Raw genomic sequence first — 19,509 nt, 5'->3', positions numbered from 1 at the left:
TCTGTGTTGGAAAAAAAATAATCCCTTGGCTACCATGTGGAGCCTCAATATAAGAAGGTCAGGAGTGAAGGCAGGGAGTGATATGAGGAGGGGATAGCAGTGCCCAGAGAGAACAGTGCCTGGACAGTGGAGTAGGGCTCGCTGAACAGTAGGGACACTATATGAAGTTGAGTACGGCAAGGGGGAGACGTGGACATGCATGGAGAAAGGGCTTGCGGGGTCAGAGAAGGCTTCCTGGAGGAGGTGGCATATGCTGAATCCTGCTGGATGTGTAGAAGGCAGCCAGATGAAGGGGCAGGTGATGCCTGTGTTCTGGGCAGGAAGAACAAGAAGCATGGGGAACTAAAAGCACTCAGGAAGGCTGGAGCCTGGAGGAGGGCCTTGGGGATGTGGATAGAGAGAGAAGCAGAGACAGACCCCCAAGGCTCTGGGTCACACTGAGAAGTTTGGGCTCTATCTTCCTGACAACAGGCAGGGGGAGCGATGGGAGGTTCTAAAGCAGGTCTGTAATCTCAAGGAATCCACTCCAGCTGCATGCAGAGAACGACTCGGAGGACAGGCTTAGGGAGGCAGGAAGAAAATCTAAGAGACCTACTTGCCAGTGTTGTGGAGGAAATACTTGCACGGTGCCCACACAGCCAGGTGCTCACCACATGGGAACTATCGTGACAGCTCCCAGCCCCGGGGTGGTGGTGGGGGTGGGATGGCCAGGCAGACCCATCAGGGTCTTTGCAGGCTCTAATTGGGGTCTTTTCTGCAAGCCTTTGGGAGGACAGGTTAAAAAGAAGAAAACACCATCCCACGCCGAGGACAGGGAGGAAAACAACCTGTTGGCTGGGGATGGGGAGAGGAGAGAAAGAGCAAGGGGCTCGCTCCAGTGCGGAACGAAGACAAATGGGCAGTGAGTTCCGGAGAATACATCCTTTCTCCGGAACACTTGCCTCTCCATCAGGGCCCCGCACAGGCCTGTCAGGCGGGAGCAGCGCTTTTGTGCGTGTGCTGGCTGCGCTCCCGTTGCCATGGCGATGGGGCCAGAAGTCACATCTGCTGTTGCTGCACAGAGGCGCTGTGATTTATGCCTGCCCGGCTGGGATTGTAAACTTTTTTTTAACGTTCAAAATCCGTCACAGCAAGGGAGGGCGGGGTGTGTCTGGCTCGCTTGGGAGGAGCAGGTTGCGGTCAGACCTGCCAGTGATGTTCCTCCTTGCCCCACAGGCACTGGGCCGGGACGCTGGACCCAGCAGCCCAGCCAGGCCCTGCAGAGCTCCCTTCAGACCAGCGGGAAGGGTTCCAAAAGCCTGAGGCTGATGCTCATTCCGGGGACCAGGACACTGCCTTATTCCTGAGACCAGTTCTTCCTCCTGTCTCCCTGGGGCTAAGGCTATGCATGTGGGCGCGTCTCTGTATGCTTAATAGAGTGGCTTCGTAATCTGCACTGTATGTACACTCGCCCCTTTAGAACTGGGTCTCTAGAAGGGTGTAGTGGAAGAACTATGAATTTGAAATCCTACCTCCTGAGCCTCAGTTTCTCATCTGTTCAACGGGGATAATGCAACTTCATCTAAGGTAGGGCTTCCCAATCTTGGCACACTGAAACCTGGGTTTGGATAATTCTTTACTGACATTGGGAGTTGGGTAATTCCTTATTAGAGGAGGTGGACTGTGCATCGTAGGATGTTTAGCAACGTCCCTGCCTCTGCCCACTAGATGCCAGTAGCACTTGTCCACGGCGGCCGCCAAAAATAGTCCCAGAGATTGCCAAACGCCCCCTAGGAGCTGAATCATCCCTTTAAAGCCCGTTTTGCAGATGAGGGAAGCAAGGCTTTCTCTTTTGACCTATAGTACCTCGGCTTTCATGGGCGACCAAAATCTTTCCCCCAAGCCCAGGCCTTTCTGGGAGATGTAGATTCCCTTACCATTTCCTGTCATGCCTTCCAGATACTGTATTCACTCCCCCACAGCTGGACACCCCAAAGCTGACTCAGCCATCCTACAGCACCTGTGTGACCCCGGTGTGCAAATGTCATGCACCCTCTCAGGCTGTTCCATTTCAGTGTGGCCAACCCAGTCTTGTACACAGGAGGATGCTGGCAGGGCTAAAAGATGCCCTGGGTGGGGAGGAGGAGGGTGGGAAAGATGCACTATGGAGCCTTACTCTGCTCTTGGAACTCTCTACCTAACATGCCTTTAAGGTGTCTGGCATGGCTTGCTAGGACAGGCTGGGAGGACCATGCATGCTTCTCCCTTTCCCCCAAAACCATTCTCTCCCATTTCCTTATCCTTTTTTTCCTTTTTTCAAAAAACTGTAGTAACATATATATATATATAACATTTACTATCTTCATCTTTTTTAAGTGTATAGTTCAGTGACATTATGTACACTCATTGTACTACCATCCCCACCATCCACCTCCAGAACTTCTTCATCTTGGAAACAGAAACTCTAAACCTCTTAAACAATCACCCCACTCCCCTCTGCCCTCAGCCCTTGGCAACCACCATTCTCCTTTTTGTCTCGATGATTTTTGACTACTCTAAGTACCTTGTAGAAGTGGAATTGTATAGTATTTGTCCTTTTGTGACAGGCTTATTTCACTTAGTATCTCCTCAGGGTTCATCCATGTTGTAGCAGGTGTCAGAATTCTCTTCCTTTTTAAGGCTGAATAATATCCAATTGTATGCATGTACCACATTTTGCTTATCTATTCAACTGTTGATGGACACTTGAGTTGTTTCCAGGTCTTAGCTGTTGTGCACAATGATACAAATCCCTGATTCCTTTCTGAAACAACTCTGGGTTATATTCCAATGACTCAACCATCATGCATTTACTGAATACTTACTGAATGCAAAGTCCTAAGAAGGGAAAACGGAGTTTGCAAAAAGCATGAATCACAATCCCTTTTGAATTGGCAAGATTTTCTTTTTTTTTTTTTAAGATTTTATTTATTTATTTGAGAGAGAATGAGATAGAGAGAGAGAGCATGAGAGGGGGAAGGGTCAGAGGGAGAAGCGGGCTCCCTACTCATGCGGGACTCAATCCTGGGACTCCAGGATCATGACCTGAGCCGAAGGCAGTCGCTTAACCAACTGAGCCACCCAGGCGCCCCAGGCAAGATTTTCTTAAAAAGCCTCATGAAGGGTCCCTACGCTAGCCAAGATTTTTTGTGCCAAACTCATCATATGTCAACTCACTTGATTCTCAAAGCGATCTGATGGGACAGGGGCAACTAGCTTTATTTTGTAAATGTGGCAATAGGCAGAGCAAGGTAAAGTAACTTGCCCACCCTTACCCAGATGGGGGTGGCACTGCTGGGATTTGAGTGAGAGCACCCAACACAACAGCCTGGGCCATGAATGTCTGGGCTATTGAGCCAGAGTTCCAAAAAGGCTAGGTTGCTATGGAGGTAGAAAACCAGAAGAAATCTTTTTCACTGCTTTTTCCCTTTGCTATTTCCTTTTCCTCCCCTGCCAGTTCTAGGGGATCCTATAGCTCTACTCACCCAGGATTTGTTCCTCTTCTGGAGTAGCCAAACATGCCCATTCTATCCAAGCCTACACCTTCCATAAGGGCTGTGTGCCTTCTACAGGGTCAAGGAGACAGAATGTGGAGCTCAGCAGCAGCTGGCCTGACTCAGCAGCCGGCCAGAGAGACCAGCTCTCCTCCATTCTGCCCTTCCCAAAGAATGTGTGTACGCACCCCCGCCCCCCACCACCCTTCCTTCTCTGATGTTTGGTATCACTTGTGTAGCCTATGAACCTCAGTGGGCGAATGTTGTCCTACTTGAAGTGGGTCTCAAAGGAATGTTGCTCCTGAGCCTGCACCTCATTAGATACTATTGCGGAGACTGTGCACACTTCACTTCCTAAAGACTCATGATGCTCATTAACACCTTAATATCCTCGGGAATGCTTCCACCAAGGAAATCAATGTAGCAACTTCATTTATCATAGGATTTCTTAAACCTTTCAAATTAGAGAAATCTCCCTTTTTAAAAAAATTTTTTTAATTTTGTTACATTTCCTAAACCCAAAGTACTGGTGTTATTTGGAACCCCTCTAAGACAAGATGGATTTTTATAATACAGTACAATAAACACAGGAAGGCAGGAAGTTTCGATAGGAATGTTTGATGCTAAGGATATTTATATATTTATGTGTAAGGGGGTTGCTGATGCTCAGAGACAGTATAAAGAAATTTGTTGAGCAATTTATGTGTAATGTGAAAATATCCTCATGATTATGCCCCTGTGGCCACATCAACCTCAGGTCATCGAAATGCTCTGTATTGTTTCTCTGAGACACTGACTGTGCCTACAACTGGAAATGCAAATATGGATAAGATTCAGGCCTTGACCTCTAGCAACACATACCACATACCAGGTAGGCACAGGCTGAGAGTACTCACCTACGGTTAACTATAATGCAAAGCAATGGGCCGTCCCATCATTGGCACGCACAATGGGAGAAGGAGATCATGACTCCAGTGGATGGAAGGAGGACATGTTCTGTAAAGCTTGCTCAGAGGAAGTGCCACTTCTGCAAGGCTATGGTGGACGGGGAGTAGTGTGCCAGGTACATGGCGGGCTGTGTGAGTATGACTACATTTCAGGCAGAGGGATGACATGGGTGAAGACAATGAGATAGGAAAGTGTCTGGCATTTTGACGGAATGGCAAATGGGGACATGGTGGGACAGATCACAAGAGGACAGTGGCCAGATTCTGAAGTGTTAGTGTGTACCTGGTGAAATGGTTTGGATTTTGAGGCTGTGGGAGGGGAGGTTGAGGGACTCTAAATGGTTTTAGCAGAGATAGGCATGGCCCAATCTGAGTAGAGGTTGGACTGAGCATGTGTATGGGGATACAGTGGGGACTGAAAGCAGGGAGACTCTCTGGGAAGGTTTGAGCCTGGGAGTGTCAGGGAAGATGGAAAGACATGGACATTTTGAGGATATTTTGAAGGCAGAAAGGAAAGGTTGTGCACTGATGCTGGGTATCTTCCATTTCTTCCTCCACGTCAGCCCTCAGCTCATCCTTACCCTGCCTTGTGCCTCAGGAGGCTGACTTTGGTGGACAGACTTAATGGACTCTCTTGTCTGGGCTCCTACTGGGTCAACCAAAAGTGGGGGTGTGGGGGGGCATCAGCAGGTCTAATGGGAGGTGGTGGAGTGAGGTTGGGATATGTATTCCCCTGGCTTTTTTCCTGTCTGTGTCTCTTGACTGAAGACCATATCTCCCGTCAGGCAGGATTCTCCATGCAATTTCTCTCTCCAGGTTCTGGTAATCTCACCCACACCTTAACCCACTGACACCAGCCAGTCTACTGCATACCCCTTGTTGCTTTACTAGAACTTCCCCCCAACTTTGTGAATAGCCCCTTTTAAACCTTTCCCAGCTTGAGCAACCTACCTTCTTCTGCTGGCACCCTCTTTGATATTGGTTTCCTTGCTGAGTGAGGGGAAAAGGAGTTAAGCCTAATATCAGATCAGTTCATTACTCAGCAAAATATCCAAATCATCTTTCTGACCGGACTGCACTGGTGCATGTATGTGCGTGTTGGGTAAAAGGAGGATTGAGACTTATCTGGTGGAATAAGATGTACTAATGGTAATGGGTTGTCCTACCCAACCCCAAGGAGTGGGTCTTAGAAAGCAAAATGATTGCTTAAATTAGTTTTTCTTGTTGATCACTATCCCTGAGTTGCTGCTTAAATAATTTAAAGCCTGGCTGGTTTAGGTGAGACCAGAGCAAGGATATCAAGGAGAACATTGTGAGACCATTGTGAGACCATGACAGACAACACAGCAGAAGGCCATGAGACACCTGTGGGCAGAGGGTGGATTCTATCGACCTAGAACCATCCATGTTACGGCATGGGGATGGAAAAAATGACTCAGAAGGTCACTTCCACTTGGTGAGCTTGTAATTGTTTCAACATGCCTTCGGAATTCTAAGATACAGTTCGAGACCCTTGTAATGTGGGTGGTTTGTTTATAGCTTAAATTAGAGTGTTCCATTTTTAATACATTACAAGTGACAATGATAGTGCCAGACAGTATCTAGGAAGCACCTACATGGAGGCCTCCACTCTGCCTCAAGCCAGAAATCTATTTCAGGAAACTTGTTGGAACCAAGGTGAGATTATCCAAATATACCCCCTGAGGTAACAGATAGATGGATAAAAACAGGTAGATGGAGTAAGCTCCATTTCTAATTCATCTTCAATATCTCCATCCACATGACTACTTGCCTCCTGCATCTCAGCAACCAAAAATCTCTCTTCATTTTACCGGGGAACACAACCCTCAAGTCATCAGACAGAACTGGAAGGACCTCTAAATACCACCAAGTTCAGAGTTGGCAGACACCTGACCCTTCTGTTACAACTCCCATCCGATACTGAAGGCCGGCGTTATGAGTTGATCATGACACTTTTCCCAGCTGAGTCTGGGCTGTAGCCGCAGAAATCTTCCTAATGTAATATCATAGGCAGCCCCAACCCATTAACTGGAGTTGGCACATGAGATGTCCCATAGCTGCCATATGTGATTCAGTCCAGTCTGTAAAGCAGATGAATATCTAGAAGCCCAGGGAAGGTTTTGAAGACATAGGTTGGAGTAGATATTCAGCTCATGGTCCCCGCCCCCCTTCCTTCCATGGCTCTGTCTGTACTTTGTGATCCTGCTCCCTAATCAGAGATGGCTAATCTGGAGGGGAGCTCCTAACCCATGCCAGGCCAATAAGTTTTCTTCTCTAGGATTTTTCAAACTGCAACTCAAGGAAGAGAAGCATTCACTTGTTGGGGGTAAGAGCACAAAAGTCTGGGGGACTCATGGTTATCACAACCCCTGCCATGGAGCTGTGCACTAGGAGAGAAAGAAGCCATCATGGAATGATGTAGAAGCAAGATGGAATCCTCATGTCATGTAATTCCTCAACCCTCCTCTCCCCTGTGGCTCAGCTAATCTCCCCCTCTTCCCATGGTACCCTTCCAATACAGCTGTCATTAAGCTCATTTGAACTGGGTTTCTGTCTCCTGAAACCAAAAACATGCTAACTGATAATGAGCAGAAAGGGTTTCAACACAGTGCAGGAGACCAAGGGAGGCATCATGGATGCTGTAGGCTCCTGAGATCAGAGGCTCTGTGTTCAAATCCCGACCCTTCTCAGCAGCCATACTGCTTAAGATCTTAGAATGTCAGCTCCTCCTCTGTGAAATGGGGGACAAAAGGAGCATTGACCTTGGAAGATGGCTGTAAGGACAGCATATGAGACGCTGTGCAGAGGGCCTCTGGCCGGGCAGGCATGCCCGGAATGCCACTTAAAGCTGTCTTAAGTGTGAAGTCAGGACTCAGACCCAGGTATCCTGACCCCCAGCACAGCGAGCTTGCCAAAAACTGCACTTTCATGTCTCTCTGTCTCTCTTTTCATCTAAAAAGCCGCAGTCCCCTTTCAACATTCGAAGTCCTATTTGAAAAGTGTTTAACTTCTAATGCAGATATAACAAGTCGTTTCTCAGATTCACTGTATCTGCAAAGCCTTCTATAATTCAACATCAAATATTTATTATTACATTTATTAAAGTTTTAATAATTTAGCATTTCCTGCATGTAAGAGAGAAGCTTAGCTAACTGGTTCCCCTTTATCCAACCTGGGTCACTTCAATATTTATATTCCAAAGTCTCCATTTGAGTTTCATTTAGCAGAGGCTGTGTCGTGGGCCCTCTGCCTGAGCTCACAGTCGGTGTGCTACATACAGCCTCCCCAGTGGCCAAGACTAACAGAAATCTGGTGCTGAATGGTGTTTGAAGAGATTTACCGAGCCTGGGCAGAAACTCACCCTAATAGACTTCACTTTTATTATGATCGCTAAACTGAAATGGGGGAAAATATATATGTCTCCAGGCTCGCTGGCTGAGTGACAGGCAGTGAGGATGTGAAAAGATGTGGGGATGGAATAGGTCCATTTGCGGGAGTGTGGAGGCCTTTAAAATAATGCTTCTTGGAGGGGCTTCACCATTCTAGAAGAAGGGAGGGATGTGGTGTTGCAGGGCAAATGCTAATGTCAGATTCCATGAACCCAGCTGTGAGTGCCAGACAGACTCCCTACTGGCCCCACAGCCTCCCCCTTTTCCCATTTCATATTTCATCTTTCACTAGTACGGAATGGACTTACACACACACAAACTTAATGCATGAAATGGTCAACAAAGATGAAGATAGAAAATCCAAGGGGCCCAGCCCTCAGTCTTACAGAGATTCCCCCCAATCAATAATACTGAGCAGTCATGAGACAGCTTGAGTTCAAGTCCTGATTTTGCAACTCACAACTCATAATATGTTGGACAAAGAAATGAAATGTTTTGTGCCTCAGTTTCCTCCTCTGTAAATAATAGTGACCCCATCATTGAGTTGTGGGAAGTTGGAACTAGCACATATAAAGGGCTTAGACAGGGCCTGGCACAAAGGGTAGGGTTCAATACATTGTTAGGCATTATTCTCTATGACTGTGGGCTGAGAGTTTGTTATTCAATTCTCAAAAACATCCAAAGATATACTAGCAATTCTCATTCACATTTACAGACAGGAAATGGAGACTCAGAAAGTTTAAGTCACTTGCCCAAGGGTGGCTAGTGAGTAGTGGAGCTGGGATTTGAACTCAGGCAGTTTGGCTCCAGAGCCCACACTATTCCCTTTGCTCAGTATCCTCTCTTCCGTGTTTCGAGTGGGTAAGTAGGTTGCCTACTGAAGTTGTCTTGCCCTTTGGGAAAGGAACACTATGTGAGTAATTGGTGAGAAGGGGAAGTGGGGGAAGCATGATGGGGTGGATTCTATATGCTGTAGACTGGAGAAGCCCACTCCTGTCTCAACATCCCCACTGGGATGCACTTCAAGGCCATGAGTATAGACACACCACCATCATTAATAAAATCTGCTGAGGTTATGGGGAAGGCAAAGGCAAGAAGTCTGAGTCTTACACCTCCGATAGGAGGAAGGCACCTTGAGTTTTGAACAATATAAAGCCTGAATCAAGGCACTCCCCCCAACCGAGACTCTGCCTTCTCGGGCCTTGCCATCTAGGTGCCCCAGTGTAATGTATCAGTGATACATGCCTCACTCCTGCCTACCCTACATATCCTGATGTCCTCCTGCTCTTAACCTCCCCCCCTACCCCAGCCTCTGCCATTGATGCCTACCTGATCAAGAGGAAGCATGCACACCTCTCCCTTCTCTGTACTGCTCCTGTACTGTGAACTATGAACTATGTCATTTATCTCCTGATCCCACAGCATCGGATGGTTACTTCCTTATTTGTAGGACAATGTCTACAAAACTTCTAAAACACTTCACTCATTGAACACCAACTGCATGTAAGGTGCTGTACCAGTCACACTATACACATCATGTCATCGTCACAACCATTCATACAACCATCTCTATCTTCCAGGTTCAGAAATGGAAATGGAGGGGAGGAAGGAAAGTTACTTGACCCAAAGAGCTCAGGTCACAAATTGTGCACCACGATTCATATCCGGGTCTGTAGGATTCCAAACTTATGCTCTTTCCAGCTCCTTCTTCCCTTTCTGATCTTTATATTTCTAGAACCAGCATAGTGTCCATCGCACAGGGAAGTATCTAGAGTGCTTCTGTTGAGGGTGTCACCTTAGGATGCCCAGCCCACATTTCCAGAACACACTGCATCTGACTGGAGGTAATGTCTGGGCAAAAGCCAGATTCTGGGATCTGGAGCATTCACACAGGAGCACCTGCTGGGGGCGCTCTCCTCTAAGGCCCTTGGGGAATCTGCTTGGACGGGTGGCCTGCAGCGGAGGAAAGAGTGAGGAGGAAGAAGACAGCACATGTGTTCTGTTTCTTCCCCTCTTTTCACTGTGCCCTCTGCCAGGTGGCCCCTGGCACCACACTCCAGACACAGCAAGCCAGAGGCTCCCTCATCAAGCATGTCACTCCCAGACCCCATGCCTTGTCCATGGGGAGAACCTCTGTGCATTTTGTCCAGCATCCATCCACTGCCTGTCCTGCTTTCACTAGAGGGAAACATCTGACCTGCAATCTCAATCTACATGGTAAAAGTGCCCCCACTCTCGCCGGCTTCGAGGGTGGGTCCGGGACCCAGGTCTGGCTATTCGGAGCACTCTGCCCCTGCAGATGCTGATTTGGGATACTGCCAAACGTCCCCAGACAGGACAAATGGGGGGTTGGGGGGCACCACAGCCTAGAGATGAGAAGCATGGAGTCCGTTGTCAGACTCTCAGGATTCGAATCATGGGTCTGCCGCTTACTAGCTGTATCAGTTGGCAAGTTACGTGACCTCTGTGCCTTAGCTTCCTCCTGCATTAACTGGAGCTAATAATGGGTAAAAATTCAAGGAGCTCATTTCACAAAAGCACTTACAACACTGCTCTCTCATAAGGATACTTGTTAGGGTACTTTGGGTCCATCCAGAGAATCCAGGATAATCAGCCTACCTTAAGGGGCTTAACCACTTCTGCGAAGACCCTTTTTCCAAATAAGGGGACATTTACGGGTTCTGGGAATTGGTGCTGATACCTTGGGGGTCATTATCAATCTCCAATATTGGAATCGGAAAATGTGTCTTCCCAACAAGTTTCCAGGTATGCTGATGCTACTTGGTCCAGGGACCACACACGGAGAACCAGTGACCTCGTGATTTCCTGCCAATTCTTCCCAGTGTGGCTCACAGGTCTGTCCTCTGTAAGACTTTCCCTTTCACCTTGAGAGGAGCTTACCCTCCTCCACCCTTGTGTCCTTTCTCTGTCCTGATCTTTCCCTCTATCCTCTTCCAACTGTCACCAAGGATGATATCTTTTTGTTTGCAATTTTGTCTCAGCAAATGCACTGGGATCTCTGTTGGAACATTTTTCTATCCCAATACTTAGCCTGGCATATAGTAGGTGTTCAGTAAGTTCTTAGGGCTTGGAACTGAAAGGCCAAAAGAACAAGGAACCATTCCTAATTCTATTCTGAACTAATTCAATGTGGAAACTGTCACCAAGTGAGTGGCACGAGCTTTCATTCTGATATCCCATTATTCTTTCAAAATTGTGCAGGAATTAACAGTAGTTCACTGTCTCATTTTCATTGATTTGAGATCATAGAAAAATCACTGAGGGGCTCCGAAAGCTGGGCGTTGTGGATGGTTATTATTCCAACTATAATAGCTATTCTTGCATCTCTCTTAGAAGAAGAATCGGCTCTGGGTGAAATTGTGAAGAGGGCCCGGTGTGTAGAAATAAGTGTTGTTTGCCACGCTTCTCTCTCCGTGAGTATCTTTTATTTCATCTCTCAAGTCAGTATCTTGTTCTGTGCTCCTAGCTAGAGATTCCCTAAAGCAGAGGTGGGCCTTATTATCTCTGTATTCCTAAGGTACCTGGTACAGTGCCTGGCACACAGAAGGGGCCCAGCTAAGGTTTTTAGAATTGAAAGGAGGCTGTATGCAATTTAACTAGCCCTCCCTCGTCTACCTTTGAGGCTGACATTGTTAGTGTCTGAAAATCTCATTCCCAGCAGCTTCCCACTGGGACAGGCTAGAGCATGGGAGCTGTGTCCCCGGGGAAAGTTCTCTTCTTTGGCCCTTCAACCCCTCAGACTTGAAAGCCTTCCCTCTTGCCTTAGATTCTACATAGCCAAAATCTATCCACAACTCAAGGTTAATTGTTAATATTCTCTCCTGCAAATAGGTTCCTAATTCCTTTGGTCAGGAATTGCTTCTTCCTTCTCCAAACCCACCCCACCCCCACGCACTCCATGTGCACTGTCCATGTGCCCCTTCATTCCTTCTGCACATATTTTTCATACACGTAAAGCCCTCAGACCTCCCACACTGAGACCTTGTAAGCTCATTTAAGTCTTTCTTGAACCCCACGACAAAGGGATTGATGTGAGCTCTCAGTACTAAAACACTACTGATTTTAAGATTGGATGTAGCCTTTCAGCAAAAGGAGAAAAGAATTAAAAAGAGAGAGAACAAAAATCTGCTATACTATGCTGCAGTAACAACCAACATAATAACTAATGCTTCTAGAAAATTCCCCATGTGCCAAACTCAGTGTTTACAATGTATTATGTCACTTGATTCTCAACACACCCCTGCATGGTATAATCTTCTGTCTACATTATCCACAAGGAAAAACACAGTTCCAGAAAAGCTCTCCCATTAAGCAAGTGGTAGAGGTGGGATTTGAACTCAGGCAGTTCAGTTGGTTCCTATAGCCAATGCTTAAAAAAAAAAAAAAAAAAAAAAAGAAATACCTTACATAATAAGCTGTATGTTTAATCAAAATACAGCATACATACAGAAAAGTGTGTAAATCGTATCTGTATAGCTTGGTGAATGTTTACAGGTTAAAACACCCATATAACCATCACCCAGATCAAGAAATCAAACATTGTCAGCATCACATAAATTGCCATGCTTCTCACGAATCACTGCCCTCTCTCTCACCCAAAAGTAATCCTTATCATTTCTTGTAACAGTACAGATTCATCTTTACTGCTTTTGATCTTCACATAAACATGTTTTTTGTATGCCTTCCATAACTCCATATTATATTTGTGAGATTTAGTGACGGTGATGTGTGGGGTTGTTGTTTTTGTTAATATTCATCATTAGTAGTAGTCCATTGTATGACCACTTCATGATTTAGTTTCTGTATTGTCACTGATGGGCATTTGTGGGCTTTTCCACACTTTTTTTGGCAGTATAAATGAATGTTGCTATTAGCATTCTTGAATGCATTACTTGTGACATATACACACATTTCTGCTAGGTATATTATTAGAAGTGGAACTGATAGGTTGCACCATATGCAGACATTCAACTTCAGTAGATTCTGCCCAACAGATTTACATACTGGACATACTAGCTTATATTCCCACTAAAAAGGTATGGGAGTTCCAGTTGTTCTAATGCTCACAAACATTTCCTATCATCAGTTGTTTTAAATTTAGCCACCCAACTGGGAAGAGCCCGTATGTTTTTGGTTTTTTTTTTTTAAGATTTTATTTATTTATTAGAGAGAGAGAGTGAGCACAAGCAGGGGTGAGAGGAGGCAGAGGGAGAGGGAGAAGCAGACTCCCCGCTGAGCAGGGAGCCCGATGAGGGGCTCAATCTCAGGACCCTGGGATCATGACCTAAGCCAAAGGCAGACTTTTAACTGACTGTGCCACCCAGGTGTCCCAGAGCCCATACGTTTGACTGCTAAATTGCTCTGCCTTCCATAGTATGAGATTCTGTACTTTCCAAATAACTTGCCACAAACTAAAACACAACAACAACAAAAATCAATAGGCAAAGCATCTTTAAGTTTTCCTTCCAATTCTGCTGTAATGCTTATCTTTCTTCTTTCTGACTTGGCTTTGGAACAGCCTCTCCTCTCATCTCTTGGTTGTGATTCTATGGCTTATTATTGGCTATCTATAATTATGATCTATTATTTATTAACTTCTAACACATCATCTGACTCAAACTTATTAATTCTTTAAACACCCATGATCACTTGCCTGGGCAATGTCATGTCAAAGGAGCTTTATTAGTGCAGCTTGGAAAACTCAACCTACATCGCATGGATTCTTTTGAATGGTGATGATTACAATCTTTTATCCCCCCTTGTAGGGAAGCCAATGGGCATTGGTGGGAGGTAAGATGAAGGTAAGACTTAAAAGGCTGTCTGCTATTGCTCTAAGACCAGATGAATGCATGAGGCCACCCCCAAGCAAGATAATAATTTAGTGCCCTAATCAACCAAATATTCTTCAAATATCTGTGTAACTTTTCTTTAAAGGAGAAGCTAAGTGGTTTGTGAAGAAAGGGTTAAGAAGGAGTACCCATAGCTGCAGAATACCATCCCCTCTCCCATCCTGAGCAGCTCTGTTCTGGCCCCACTTTGGTGCTAGGGTGTGCTCCATGTAACCAGGCACAGCGTTCTTAGCAGGAGTTGAGAAGAAGCATCTCGTTATTGGCTCATGCCCCTTGAAGGTCTCACCCCTTTCAACTTACTGCTATATTCCTTCCAACTACATATAATACTCTGAAATGCATGCTAGTACTTAACTTTTCTCAATTTTTTTTTTTTTTTTTTTTTTACATTTCCAAAGATGTTTTAGAGTCTCTATAGATTAATATTCTGGGCCCTTTCTTGTCTGGCTTGTCATTCAGTATAATTCAGACTGGATCAGAAAAGGCAACAGAGTCATGCTGTGGATTATGGTCATTCTCAACAGCCCTCCTATAAACCTTCCTGACTCTGCCTTCCCCACCATCACCAGTTTCTACTCGAACTCTACTGCAGTTGGAATTCAATTCAGTGAACACTGGTATAATGCAACACTGGAATATATTATATGCCAGTGTTTACACATCTTACATTATTTAATCATTACAACAACTCTTGGGAGACGTTTCATTAAATAGCTAAGAACATGGGTTCTGGAGCTGAAGAGATGATGGGTTGAATCTTGGCTTCATCACTTAATACTGAAGGCATCACCCTTATGCCTCAGATTTTTTTTAAAAATCTGGATTAAAATAATAATCACGTCATCCTATGGGGTTGTAAGAATATCATGAGATAATGTTAGCAAAATGTTTGGCATGTAGTAAATAATCAATAGCTATGAGTTATTATTATTGTTACACCATGTGAAGAAGGCACTATTAATATCCCCATTTCGTTAAAAAAATGGGAAGTTAGCAAGTTGAATTTGGCCAGGATCACATAGTCCAAACACAGTAGAGACAGGATTCCAACTCAGACCCGTTCAACTCCAGAGTGAGTGTTAACATCAGCCAGTCGGACATTTGTAGCTTCACTGAAACTACAAATTCAATGTCAACAATACAGAACTCAAAAGAAAGCTAGGGGAGATCTTCTTTCAGCTGATTTCAATCAAGGTCACTGGGTCTCCTTAAGAATAGTTCTTCAACCAGATGGTCTTTGCTCCATCTTTAAAAATATGCAATGCAAAGAAACCTTAGCACATGCTTTACTGAAGTCTCACTGACTTCTATCAAGAATACAAATAGGGCGCCTGGGTGGCTCAGTTGGTTAAGCGACTGCCTTCAGCTCAGGTCATGATCCCAGGGTCCTGGGATCGAGTCCCGCATCGGGCTCCCTGCTCTGCGGGGAGCCTGCTTCTCCCTCTCCCACTCCCCCTGCTTGTGTTCCCTCTCTCGCTGTGTCTCACTGTCAAATAAATAAATAAAATCTTTAAAAAAAAAAAAAAAAGAATACAAATAATGGTAATCTGCCATGAAAATGTGTGTGTGTAAAACCACCTCAGTTCTTACTAATTATAACTTCATTTCCTAAGTGCTACCCTTTAACAAACTATTCTTTTTAAAACTACCTCTTTTGGGAAATACAAACAACCTGAAAAATCATGCTAGGTTCATCTGTCCATGAACAGTTGAGAAGGTGAGAATAAACAAATTGCAAAGCAGAGACCAACCCAAATGCAACCCAAGGAGTTGGGTTTGAGAGCTTCCTATCAAGATGCCACAGACACACCAATAACATCTTGATTCAGAATGGCCCAAAGCCAGCTATGCACAATCACAAGGAGTAGGGTAGTAAGGCATGATTCTCAGTTCCAATTTAGGAGTAAACAAACTATTTATGAGCCAGTTTCAAAAGGAAAATCGGAGGGGCACCTGGGTGTCTCATTTGGTTAAGCATCTGACTATTGATTTTGGCTCAGGTCATGACCTTAGGGTCGTGAGTTCGAGCCCCATGTCAGGCTCCGTGCTGGGCATGCAGTCTGCTTAAGATTCTTTCTCTCCCTCTGCCCCTACCCCCCGCCCCCACTCATGCATGTTCTCTCTGTCTTGCAAAAAAAAAAAAAAAAAGTAAAATCAGAGTCCATTTTTGGTAACATTAAAATTTCTGGAATGCTTCACCTAATCAAATTGGGTGGGGGAAAAAAAAACCCCAAAACCCACCTCCACTAGAAATCTCCAGAATAGTGATGGGATCAGATGTAAGACCACTGGTTTAATTAAATCAATAAACAACTAGTAGTTGTCCAATATGTGCTGGGAACTGGAGATTAGAAAGCTAAGTAAGTTATTTTCTTTGACCTTGAGAGATTCACCACATAATGGGACAGAATGATATGTAAGCAACTAATTACAACACAGTAGAGTGAGTCTATAATGAAGTTAACTACAAGGTGCAAAACGTGTAACAAAAGATGTAGTCTCCAACCCTTCATGAGTAAAGAACAAATAAATTTGACCTGGACATCAAGAATCTATGGATTAGCCCAAAGTCTGCTCCCAGTACCAGAGTCATAATAGAAAGCACCTCATTCTCTAATCTTTCACTTTCATGATTCTCCAGTATACTATTAAGCAATGTTCTTTTATAAGGCATAATCATTAATAATCCCAGAATGAGCCAGATAATGTGTTAGCCCACTCATATTTTATATAAACCCAGAAGGAGTGCAATAATGTTGAAATATAAGGCATTGAGGCCCACGGATGGAGCACACTTCTAAAGGAGGGTGGAGCATGGCATATTGGAGAGTGTACTTCACATCATCCGCTAGGCAGGTGCCTACTTCAACAATATGAGGACCACTTCTTTGCACAAGTCCCCGTGATGCTGAAACAGAGAGGCCTCCAGTGTGCCCAAGAGTCCTTGGTATAGGACACTGGGGATGACTTCCCTACCTGACATCCGCAGGGTCTTCCGTGACGAGCACATCTGTCTTGCAGCTGGCCAGAGGGTTGATGGAGAGCTCCACAGGCGGAACCACAAAGCTTTTGCTGACAGGAAGCCAGAGTCCTTGGCCCAAGCTGAAAGTAGACCTGCAATGTAAGAGTTTCCATTGGGGAACTCCCTGGGAAGCAGAGAGAAAACAGCAAATAGGGGCCCCTCCTCCACCCTTCTAGGACCATTTCTTACTTCCCCACCCAACTGAGTCCCCTGCCTTCTCTACAGCACAATTTGGCCAACCTTGCCCAGACCTGTATGGCCATCTCTTAAACCTATTAATCATTCAGCCCATGCATTGCTTTGTGTTGCTAGTTTTCTTTTCCTGACCACCTGTCCCGACTCCCAATAAACAGTGGGCTCTATGAGGACAAGGACTATTTCAGCTTTGCTGTCCCGAGCAATCCTCAGAGCCAACAGGGGCTCTCTAAGTGACTAAGTCAGCAGGGGTGGTCTGCACAAAGGTGAAGAGCATGGACTCTGCATCAATTTGAACCAAACTCTGATTCCCGGTTCTGCCACTTACTCTGCTGTATGTCTTTATCAGCTGAAGTACTGAAGTTTCACACAAGATTCTAGGGAGGTGGTGGGAAGAGGTTCTATGCCTGTAGAATATTTTTAAAGCACTGGACTAGATAATCAGCCATGTCTTCCCCCATTCAGATATCTGAGTCCATTAAGTCTAGATGCCAGACACATGGGAATTCAATTCCCATAGCAACCCGGGCCAGGATGGTACATTCATGCCATTGAGAGTTCCCCTGTACTCAGTGCAGCCTAAAGGCTCACAGGCTCCACTAGGGATGCACGACTATCCCTCCCCAGGCCCCGCTCCCCTCCCCAGCATCATGCCCCAACAGGACTGTCAACTCACCTGAGAATCTTTTCAGGGGCTTGTTCTCCTGTTACTAGGTCATAGCCCCTCTCGAGTGTAGTGTAAGGCCAAGGTCTGTGGGAAGAACAGGAGGGAAAGAAAAGGGGATAGGAGATATTAGTCAGATGGGATTCATAGGTGGACACTGCTTAAAAGTAGCCTTGCAGACAACCGAAGTTCACAGAAGTAATTACAACTGATCCTTAAACAGCACTGGGCTTAGGAGCACTGACACTCCCCACGTGGTCAAAAATCTGCGTATCATTTTTGATTTCCCCCAAACCCTAACTACTAATGGCCAACTGTTTTATTTTGTTGTTGTTGTTGTTGTTTTTATTTTATTTTATTATGTTATGTTAGTCATACAGTACATCATTCATTTTTGATGTAGTTCTTGTTATTTTTTAAGTAGGCTCCACGCCCATGCCCAAGACCCTGAGAGCAAGAGTCGTATGCTCTAACGACTGAGCCAGCCAGGCCCCCCACTAATAGCCTACTGTTGGCTGGAGGCCTTACTGATAACGTAATCAGTTGATTAACACATATTGTATAGGTTATATGTGTCATATGCTTTATTGTCACAATAAAGTAGGCTGGATAAGAGAAAAGGTTAAGAAAAATCATAAAGAAAATACATTTACCGTCCTGTACTGTATTTATTGAAAAAAAAAATCTGCATGTAAGTGGAACCGTGTGGTTTAAACTCACATTGTTCAAACCCATGTACTGGGTTAAGACTCTTTATAAGAGAATGTCTCCATCTCACAGAAGGACTCAGCCCTTTAAAGACTACTTGTCTGTTTTGGAGTTTATGGACAAAAACCCCATTTTCTTTCTGTATCAGTCCAGTTAAGGAAGTGTCCATTAATTACTTACAGTTTGGGAGGGGGAGTTAAATTTGAGCCTTTGTTCTCTAGAAGATTCATCAGTCGTGTACCTTTAATACTAAAATGTAATTCAGGGGGAAATGGGATTCATTGCCCATCGAGTCTTACAGGAACACAACTGTTGTAGAGAAGAGTGCTCTTTGTGGAGCGGTTTTGGGGCCTGTAGTAACAGAGCAGAGGAGTGGGGCTGGCCCTCTGCTGTCCCTGCTCTAATGTCCTTTGCTACTCACCCCTCACTCTGTCCCCAGTCACTGCGCACACACAGGTGTCTGTGAACCGGGTCGGGGGCATAGCCTTCATGACAGCTGCACTCTCCTGTAAGCAAAAAGAGAAAGGGGTTTGTGAATTACTACCTGCCCCAAACAGCCTTGTCCCCTGGCTTCCTTGTTTTCTCAGTGGGCTGCCTCGCTTTAGAAAAGGCCCAGGGAAAGAGCCTGTTCTGGTCTACCCACTGCTGTGGTTAATAAAGGGTTTATTCGGGCGCCTGGGTGGCTCAGTTGGTTAAGCGACTGCCTTCGGCTCAGGTCATGATCCTGGAGTCCTGGGATCGAGTCCCGCATCGGGCTCCCTGCTCGGCAGGGAGTCTGCTTCTCCCTCTGACCCTCCCCCCTCTCATGTGCTTGCTCTCTCTCATTCTCTCTCTCTCAAATAAATAAATAAAATCTTAAAAAAAAATAAAGGGTTTATTCATTTATTCATCTGCTCAGGTATTCATTCAACAAGTCCTGACCCCACTCCTTGCCAGGTTCTCGGCCCCGTGCTGAGGATGCAGAGACTGGACACTGACAGGGCTCACAGGTTAATGAGGCGAACAGGAAGTGACCTGGTGGCCACAAATGGAAGTTCTATTTTTGAATATTTAAATTATGATAAAGTAGATTGGCACTAAGAGTATAGTCAGAAATTTGAATTCTCTCCACTTGAATGAACAATTCATGTTCGTCCATAAGCCCCCAAATCAAATGTTACCTCCTCCAAGATACCTTTGAT

The 19,509-nt window shown here is 45.3% G+C and overlaps 1 protein-coding gene across 3 annotated transcripts in view; it reads right to left on the bottom strand.

Moving 5' to 3' along the window:
* Positions 1 to 19,509, bottom strand: part of ASTN2 (astrotactin 2) — an 868,677-nt gene that overhangs the window by 429,488 nt on the left and 419,680 nt on the right. For 2 of the 3 annotated variants that reach the window (XM_035015962.1, XM_035015965.1), the window contains 3 exons: positions 18,750 to 18,834; positions 17,633 to 17,707; positions 16,716 to 16,853 (listed from right to left, as the gene is read on the bottom strand). In XM_035015962.1, the coding sequence (XP_034871853.1) occupies positions 16,716 to 16,853; positions 17,633 to 17,707; positions 18,750 to 18,834 (298 nt within the window). The remainder of the gene's footprint in view (positions 1 to 16,715; positions 16,854 to 17,632; positions 17,708 to 18,749; positions 18,835 to 19,509) is intronic. The other variant, XM_035015963.1, reaches the window with a different exon arrangement.

Source organism: Mirounga leonina, unplaced genomic scaffold, assembly GCF_011800145.1.
Source record: "Mirounga leonina isolate KUSES-001 unplaced genomic scaffold, KU_Mleo_1.0 Mir_170, whole genome shotgun sequence".
NCBI lineage: Eukaryota > Metazoa > Chordata > Mammalia > Carnivora > Phocidae > Mirounga > Mirounga leonina.
Note: the sequence above shows the minus strand (reverse complement) of the source record. Positions and strands in the feature narration are given on the sequence as shown.